Source organism: Centruroides sculpturatus, unplaced genomic scaffold (assembly GCF_000671375.1).
Source record: "Centruroides sculpturatus isolate CEXI.00-Female unplaced genomic scaffold, Cexi_2.0 scaffold2903, whole genome shotgun sequence".
NCBI classification, from domain to species: domain Eukaryota; kingdom Metazoa; phylum Arthropoda; class Arachnida; order Scorpiones; family Buthidae; genus Centruroides; species Centruroides sculpturatus.
Window position 1 is genome coordinate 6,394 of NW_019386998.1, and position 9,715 is coordinate 16,108.

The 9,715-nt window shown below is 32.3% G+C and overlaps 2 protein-coding genes across 2 annotated transcripts; both read left to right on the top strand.

Moving 5' to 3' along the window:
- Window positions 1-1,746: 1,746 nt before the first annotated feature.
- On the top strand, window positions 1,747-3,082 carry LOC111616031 (la-related protein 6-like). The gene has a single exon (XM_023357470.1). It carries the CDS (start codon window positions 2,025-2,027, stop codon window positions 2,985-2,987), a length of 963 nt encoding a protein of 320 aa, XP_023213238.1. The 5' UTR covers window positions 1,747-2,024; the 3' UTR covers window positions 2,988-3,082.
- A 2,135-nt stretch (window positions 3,083-5,217) lies between these two features.
- On the top strand, window positions 5,218-7,032 carry LOC111616032 (la-related protein 6-like). The gene has a single exon (XM_023357471.1). The coding sequence runs from the start codon at window positions 5,275-5,277 to the stop codon at window positions 6,235-6,237; it is 963 nt and encodes a 320-aa protein (XP_023213239.1). The 5' UTR covers window positions 5,218-5,274; the 3' UTR covers window positions 6,238-7,032.
- The last annotated feature ends 2,683 nt before the right edge of the window (window positions 7,033-9,715 follow it).

Consider the following 9,715-nt stretch of genomic DNA (forward strand, 5'->3'; position numbering starts at 1 on the left):
TTAAAAAAAAAAGAAAAGAAAATCAGTATCCTGTTCGAGTGTAACAACTCAGCAGATTCTCAACTATGAATATTTTACATCACTATCTGACGTGACTTAACATCAAACGTTTCTATAATTGCTGACTAATCATCATCCATTTTATCACACCTGTACAAGGTACACAAGATTTTGGCACGTGGTTTTTACATAATATTTTTTTTTTTCTCTTTAGAAATTTTGATGGGAAAGACTTGACGATTATCGATAACCGTATTAAAATTTGTAGGGTATCTCGGCGACACGATGACGCAAAGATGAATTCTTTCAAGTTTGTTTTTATCAGGTTATCTAATAGTGATATGATTTTGGATATCATTTCAAAGCTATTATTGATATTTGTATAACTTGTTTTTAATTTCACTTGTCATTAACGAATGATAAAAAACGCTAATGAAAGTGAAGATAACAGTGAAATAATAAATAAAATTTTAAAAGTTTCAAATGAGTTATATACTTGGTAATGATGTTTAAAATAAAGCTCTAGAAGTAAAATATATAATTAAAAAGATTTTATAAGTATATTGATGTAATTATGCAAGTAAGAAAACTGCTGTATCATTAAAAGTATTGCTGCAAAATGTATATAATAAATTGCTCAGGAAATGTCTGAAAACGTACAAAAATTAAGCCTTTAATTACGTCGAAATTTTAATATATGTAGTCAAACTTCTGAACAAGGTACATAAAAACAAATCGTTATTTTGTATGCATTTTTGTTCAGAGAAAAAAAAAATGGTCGCTGTTTAGAGGTAGCCGTTATTAGCGGTTGGATTATGTATATACCGGAATTTTTTACAATGAAGAAATCAATTGAAATTAACGGCATCGTTCGACATTTTAATGAGAAATCAATTCATTGAAGTAGTTGTATCGACATATAATTAGTATAAATTTTTCTTTAATTTAAAATCGTTTTAAGTTTTATCGTATATTTAATAATAATTTAAAAAGTAAGTGGTTACGGAATACTAAAAATTCCGACTTATTTTGATGACTCATTATCGACTGTGTACAGCCTATCGCTGGATGAATAACCAATATTTCACAATAGAAAAACACATTAAAGTTGTAAGGATTGTGTTAACTTTCTTTAAATAATCGTTAAGTTATATCGAAAATATTTATTGATATACCAATACATGAAGACATACTCCATAAAAAATGCCTAAAAAGCTTCAATGATAACCTAAAATATATATTCCAAATTAAGTACTTTCTCATCGATTATTTATTGTAGTTGTATTCTAGATTATCAGTAAACATTTATTTATAATTCTATCGGGGAAATTGAAATGCACATATTAATTTAACTCAGAAAAAGCTTCATTTAATATATGCATTCGTATAGAGAATATTCGAAGAGAAACTTTGAAGTTTGTTAATACAATGAACAACGGCCATTGATAGGAATATAGGAAAAAAATGGACGTGGCAATGCATTAATGGAAAACATTTCAAGATATTTATTGAAAATCGTAGTAATAGTTAAATACGAGAAACTTAAACAAATACAGGATTATTTAATTGCAAAATATGTTCTTTTACTTAATTTAATATGAAGTAATTTTATTGAAGAAGAGTTTTTAGTTAGATTTGTTGTTGATGATGATTTGTATCTAAGTATAAACCGAAAACAACTTGACCTTATTTAAATTTGTAAAAATATACCAATTACTGTTATAAAAAATAGTTTATTTTCGCAGAAATTTATAAATAAGAATTTATCTATCGAGAGATAAGTCTCGTGTGATTGTTAAAAGATCATCGCCTGATCTGTGACATCACATATCATTGATGAACGATCCCATCCGTATACTCGTTCTAATTGGTGTAAATAAATAAGACCATTATAGCGTCATAGAATAATACTTGAACTTAGAGGACGAATCGAGAGAAAACGACCAATGAGAAGCCGATGTATATGATTGATTCTGGATCATAAATAGGTGTGCGCGTGTATCGATTTCAGTATTTTTGTAAAGATGTCGGAAGAAATACTTGTTACCACCTCCGATAGCGATAGGGAAAATATCAACGAATTTATCGTCCCGGACGGCGATTTAACGAAAAAAATAGTCGATTTAATCGAGTTCTATTTTTCGAACGAAAACGTTCTAAAAGATAAATTTCTTCTTAAACATCTTAAAAGGAACAAGGAAGGATACGTGAGCATAAAGCTGATGACTTCTTACAGAAAAGTCAAGACTTTAACAAGAAACTGGCAAGTGGTGGCTTACAGTTTGAATACTTCGGAAATGTTGGAAGTGAACGCAGAAGGCACTCGAGTTCGTAGAAAGGAGCCACTTCCCGAATTGGAACAACCGGTTTGTTCGAAAAGTGTTCTGGCATGCGATCTGCCTTTCCACAAAGCTACAGTAGAAAAGGTTGGTGGTCTTTTTTCGTCTTGCGGCGAAATTGCACTATTACAGATATTGAGACCGGGTGGTAACGTCCCAGAAAATGTCAGGAAATTGAGCTGCAAACATCCGAATTTATTAAAAAACGTTTGCGCATTAATCGAATTCGAAAATGAACTTTCCGCGCAGAAATCTTTGCAAGTTAAGGATGTTCGAGTGTTACCTTTGCCAGAATCTGAAACGTGCAAAAACAAGAGGAAGAAGCCAAAATCGAAACCCAAAGACATTATAATTAGCCGGAACGAAATTCATTCCGGATATCGCTCTTCTAGTGTTTCTTCCGGTTATCTATCTTCCTCTCCTAGGAGAGGTTCTGACTGTGATAGCAGATGTAACTCACCCGTATTAATCACCAACTTTAGTCGAAGATACACTCTTCCAACTGTAGTCAATCAGAACAGAAGGGAGAACAGGTTGGAACTGATTTCTGAACATAAAATTTCAAATTACATATTGAGATTACCGAAAGGACCAGATGACACTAAAGGTTTTAGAAGCAGGAAGGTTGTGGTGAGGGGGAGTTTTTAATTCTCCTCTTGTATATAGGTTCAATCTGAATGATAAATCAAAATTTTTCAACGTAGTATAATCGGGCAAAGAACTTAGAATGGAAAATAGCACGAAATAGCTTTTATTTAATATATTTTTTTTTACAGATATTCCTAAAGTTTTTTTTTCTATTTTCATCAGAAATTTTTATCTTTAGTAAACATTTACTCTTATAAGTAACATTGATTTCAAAGGAATAAGCAAATTTTAAGAAAACATAAAAATAAGTTGTGTTTAGTAATTAAAAAAAAAAAGAAAAGAAAATCAGTATCCTGTTCGAGTGTAACAACTCAGCAGATTCTCAACTATGAATATTTTACATCACTATCTGACGTGACTTAACATCAAACGTTTCTATAATTGCTGACTAATCATCATCCATTTTATCACACCTGTACAAGGTACACAAGATTTTGGCACGTGGTTTTTACATAATATTTTTTTTTTTCTCTTTAGAAATTTTGATGGGAAAAACTTGACGATTATCGATAACCGTATTAAAATTTGTAGGGTATCTCGGCGACACGATGACGCAAAGATGAATTCTTTCAAGTTTGTTTTTATCAGGTTATCTAATAGTGATATGATTTTGGATATCATTTCAAAGCTATTATTGATATTTGTATAACTTGTTTTTAATTTCACGTGTCATTAACGAATGATAAAAAACGCTAATGAAAGTGAAGATAACAGTGAAATAATAAATAAAATTTTAAAAGTTTCAAATGAGTTATATACTTGGTAATGATGTTTAAAATAAAGCTCTAGAAGTAAAATATATAATTAAAAAGATTTTATAAGTATATTGATGTAATTATGCAAGTAAGAAAACTGCTGTATCATTAAATGTATTGCTGCAAAATGTATATAATAAATTGCTCAGGAAATGTCTGAAAACGTACAAAAATTAAGCCTTTAATTACGTCGAAATTTTAATATATGTAGTCAAACTTCTGAACAAGGTACATAAAAACAAATCGTTATTTTGTATGCATTTTTGTTCAGAGAAAAAAAAAATGGTCGCTGTTTAGAGGTAGCCGTTATTAGCGGTTGGATTATGTATATACCGGAATTTTTTACAATGAAGAAATCAATTGAAATTAACGGCATCGTTCGACATTTTAATGAGAAATCAATTCATTGAAGTAGTTGTATCGACATATAATTAGTATAAATTTTTCTTTAATTTAAAATCGTTTTAAGTTTTATCGTATATTTAATAATAATTTAAAAAGTAAGTGGTTACGGAATACTAAAAATTCCGACTTATTTTGATGACTCATTATCGACTGTGTACAGCCTATCGCTGGATGAATAACCAATATTTCACAATAGAAAAACACATTAAAGTTGTAAGGATTGTGTTAACTTTCTTTAAATAATCGTTAAGTTATATCGAAAATATTTATTGATATACCAATACATGAAGACATACTCCATAAAAAATGCCTAAAAAGCTTCAATGATAACCTAAAATATATATTCCAAATTAAGTACTTTCTCATCGATTATTTATTGTAGTTGTATTCTAGATTATCAGTAAACATTTATTTATAATTCTATCGGGGAAATTGAAATGCACATATTAATTTAACTCAGAAAAAGCTTCATTTAATATATGCATTCGTATAGAGAATATTCGAAGAGAAACTTTGAAGTTTGTTAATACAATGAACAACGGCCATTGATAGGAATATAGGAAAAAAATGGACGTGGCAATGCATTAATGGAAAACATTTCAAGATATTTATTGAAAATCGTAGTAATAGTTAAATACGAGAAACTTAAACAAATACAGGATTATTTAATTGCAAAATATGTTCTTTTACTTAATTTAATATGAAGTAATTTTATTGAAGAAGAGTTTTTAGTTAGATTTGTTGTTGATGATGATTTGTATCTAAGTATAAACCGAAAACAACTTGACCTTATTTAAATTTGTAAAAATATACCAATTACTGTTATAAAAAATAGTTTATTTTCGCAGAAATTTATAAATAAGAATTTATCTATCGAGAGATAAGTCTCGTGTGATTGTTAAAAGATCATCGCCTGATCTGTGACATCACATATCATTGATGAACGATCCCATCCGTATACTCGTTCTAATTGGTGTAAATAAATAAGACCATTATAGCGTCATAGAATAATACTTGAACTTAGAGGACGAATCGAGAGAAAACGACCAATGAGAAGCCGGTGTATATGATTGATTCTGGATCATAAATAGGTGTGCGCGTGTATCGATTTCAGTATTTTTGTAAAGATGTCGGAAGAAATACTTGTTACCACCTCCGATAGCGATAGGGAAAATATCAACGAATTTATCGTCCCGGACGGCGATTTAACGAAAAAAATAGTCGATTTAATCGAGTTCTATTTTTCGAACGAAAACGTTCTAAAAGATAAATTTCTTCTTAAACATCTTAAAAGGAACAAGGAAGGATACGTGAGCATAAAGCTGATGACTTCTTACAGAAAAGTCAAGACTTTAACAAGAAACTGGCAAGTGGTGGCTTACAGTTTGAATACTTCGGAAATGTTGGAAGTGAACGCAGAAGGCACTCGAGTTCGTAGAAAGGAGCCACTTCCCGAATTGGAACAACCGGTTTGTTCGAAAAGTGTTCTGGCATGCGATCTGCCTTTCCACAAAGCTACAGTAGAAAAGGTTGGTGGTCTTTTTTCGTCTTGCGGCGAAATTGCACTATTACAGATATTGAGACCGGGTGGTAACGTCCCAGAAAATGTCAGGAAATTGAGCTGCAAACATCCGAATTTATTAAAAAACGTTTGCGCATTAATCGAATTCGAAAATGAACTTTCCGCGCAGAAATCTTTGCAAGTTAAGGATGTTCGAGTGTTACCTTTGCCAGAATCTGAAACGTGCAAAAACAAGAGGAGGAAGCCAAAATCGAAACCCAAAGACATTATAATTAGCCGGAACGAAATTCATTCCGGATATCGCTCTTCTAGTGTTTCTTCCGGTTATCTATCTACCTCTCCTAGGAGAGGTTCTGACTGTGATAGCAGATGTAACTCACCCGTATTAACCACCAACTTTAGTCGAAGATACACTCTTCCAACTGTAGTCAATCAGAACAGAAGGGAGAACAGGTTGGAACTGATTTCTGAACATAAAATTTCAAATTACATATTGAGATTACCGAAAGGACCAGATGACACTAAAGGTTTTAGAAGCAGGAAGGTTGTGGTGAGGGGGAGTTTTTAATTCTCCTCTTGTATATAGGTTCAATCTGAATGATAAATCAAAATTTTTCAACGTAGTATAATCGGGCAAAGAACTTAGAATGGAAAATAGCACGAAATAGCATCTTATCCGATTGTATATATTTATAAAACTGTATACATCCAATATATTAATAATTAATAATATTTATTTGTATAACAAAATTAAATAGTCCAAAATATATTTATTTATTTCATAAAAAGAAATTCTATTTTCAAATTGTTTCAATATGATTGTGTTTTTATACACGTGTCTACCACAGTAAATTCGGAATCATTTAAAATAAAGATGAAAATGTCGATGATGCCGACGTTGATTCTGAATTTCATTTTTATTTTACCGTATATTTTATAAATAAATAAAATTATTTACAGATCGAAGTTCTACAATATTTTTTTAATTATCTGGACGGTCGAATGACTTACTGTAAAAGGTAGCACCTACCGCTCGGGTCGAAAAACTCCAGGAACTTTTCGGTCCCTGTCCTTTATCATTCGGCCGCCCCATTGTAGGTATTAATTAATAGATCTGGCTGAATTTACATTTAAAATAATGCGATTAATACTACAAGTAATTTTTTAACTATCCGTTCTATGGGCACTAAGGCAGCATTTTCTCATGCCCATTGTGGGTTCGGCCAAGCTGGGTGGTGAGAAGTGGGGCCCGGCATATCCGAGAAATATAGCCCATGAAAAAATTTCCGGGGTTCTCCGACAAGATTCGATCGTGGATCCTCCAGAGAGGCAGCTGACGCCTTAACTTCCTCGACCATCCGGCTGTAGCTATTATCCTATTAAAGATGTTTATTATTGTTGATTTGTTTTGCATTATTTTAAATTGTCTTACCACTGATTATTCCTTATTAACTTTATATATTATTTAGTTATTTAAAGAACTATTATACATGGTAAACACGCAAAACTCCGGGCGTCCGATGAAGACGGTCATGGGCGGATCCGCTAGTAAGTCTATTCTTATATTTTTAAATAAAATGTTTGTTTATATATATATTTTTAAATTATAATGATACCACCGATAGAAAAATATTAATAAATAAAATTTATTAATAATAATTTAAACCATTAATCACAAAATAAAGCTAACAACAATCTTTTATTATTTCTAGTATCATTTTTTCTTACAACAAACAATCAGAAAACTTAATTCTGAATCGTATTTATCGATCTTTTATTGTAATTTTCCAAAATTTTATTAAAATAAGATATAACCACGTGGTTGTTTACCCATCCCTCTCCCTACGTGGTTTTTTTCTCATTACCCCTCCCTCCCCTAAACCGAAACACGTGATTTATGGATGAAACCTATGTTGTTTAACGGATAATTGATTTCTAAATTAAAATGTCAAATTATATTGCTCGGTTTTCAAATTAACTTTGCAAATTTAATTTATACTAACTGATATATAAAGGGAGAATGGTTGTTTGTTTGCTGGAGGTAATCTCGGAAACTACCGAACCGATTTTTAAAATTCTTTCGCTATTGGAAAACTTATTCTTTTCAGATGAACACGGGCTATATACTATTTTCACATTAAAAAAGGAAGATGCACGAGAATGATGTTTTTACCGCGATGTATGTCGGGCGTCATTTGTCTGTTCCGTTCAAGGTCACCTGGTGGGCTTTTTAAAACTTATTACATACCGTACGTTTCTAAATTCAATACTTATATCACCAGTGAGCACAGATTACAGAGAGGCAGATGGTCAACTCACTATACTTTCTACGTCAGGGTGGCGAACCGATGGCACGCAAGGAGAAATCATCTGGCACGTAACGTGTCATACGATTTCGATTTGTCATCTGTCTTTTTCAATCATCCTTTCGGTTTATTATCCGATCAGGGCCGGTTTTGGACTATTAGCCGCCTCTATCAATGCTGATCGCGAGTAAGTTCATAACCTAACCCAACCCATCAGATCCTGTTGGTATGTTTTAGGATAATTTCATATAGTTGACAGAGGTAAAAAAATAAATATATATAAAACATTTTTATATTTTATTCAAATAAAGAGTCGCATAGATAACAGGCGCCTTTGTCTTGTCTTTCATGTTGGGCTAGAGATACTTGGCTATGACACCCCGTGATAAGTTTTTGCGATGGACATATTATGCGATGTAGTTAGAAATTGTATACATTTTTTTGTTTTATACGCGGAAGAATAATGCTTTCCAGGAGGTATTTTTAAGAGTAATTGGCTCCTATTTAGGTCTTATAGATGGAAGAAAACCCGGAAAACTCCACGTGGCTAGCACGGCCTGGCAAGGCGCAAACCCACGACCGAACTCCCAGGGCCGATTGCAGAGACAGCGTTTACGTTAAACGACGTTTATCAACAGAACGGCCTACAGACGTTGGCTGGCTGAACCGCGGTTTAAAATGCGTTTCAAAGACGACGATCGTCTATTTCTGACCATTCTCTAAACGAACTTCGGCAAAACATTGGCTCTTACTTACTTCGCTATTACTTCCCTGTTTTAGGAGTCGTTCGGCCTATCGGGTTATTTGTTTGTGACGTCAGAAATAGTCGCCAGCTATATTCGGAAAGCTTCCAGAAATAAAATCTTAAAAACAATTGTTCGGCAATTAATTAAAATGAAATCCTGTTCCATTTCGATATTTAATTTCGTCGCCAATATGGTTTAAAATATGAACAAATCCATATTTAGAAAATTTATACCGAATTCGAAATTCGTCTTCGGAATAGATTTTTAAGGATTTCGACATCTTATTACTATCGAAATGAATAATTTTAAATATTTTATTATTAATATTACATTTTTTATATCTATAAACAGATTTCTGTAACTATTAAAATTGTCTCGTTTGTTTGACAATACAATGACTCCGAAATGCATTAACGTTTTATAACCGACACGATACTCCAATTGTAAATAAATGCATCTGATTTAAATTAACTGAAGTTTTAAGCTTCACCCATTTGAATATCGAAATCGGAACATTTAAAACAAATTTAAAGTATTTAATTTTGTTGTTTTTGCTCCAAGCAATTAATTAATGAATAATTTTGTCGATTCGTACCGTTTACAACATTTATCAAAGGAAAGATATCTGTTTTTATCTAAACTTTTCTATGAACAAAGCTACCACTCGAATTGAAAAGCCCTCTAAACCTGCTATCGAGGGAGTCTAGAAAGTAGGTCAAATAACTTTTCTAATCGCTGTCTACACTTTTTCTGAAATTTTTCTGAACAGCGGTCTACCCGATCTGTAAACCCGCCGTCGGCCTCTAAACGTTGTCTCTGCAATCGGCCCCTAGTGTTCAGGGAACGGATCGCTTAGCCACTGGTGGGCCAAAACAAAGGTAATGACGTAGATGGCAATACTACAAAGTCTGTTCAAGCAGGACCAGAAGTCAGAAAGAGGCACTTAAAATGAGACATTTCTACAATTTGGCTTTACTTTTAATAATTACCATGG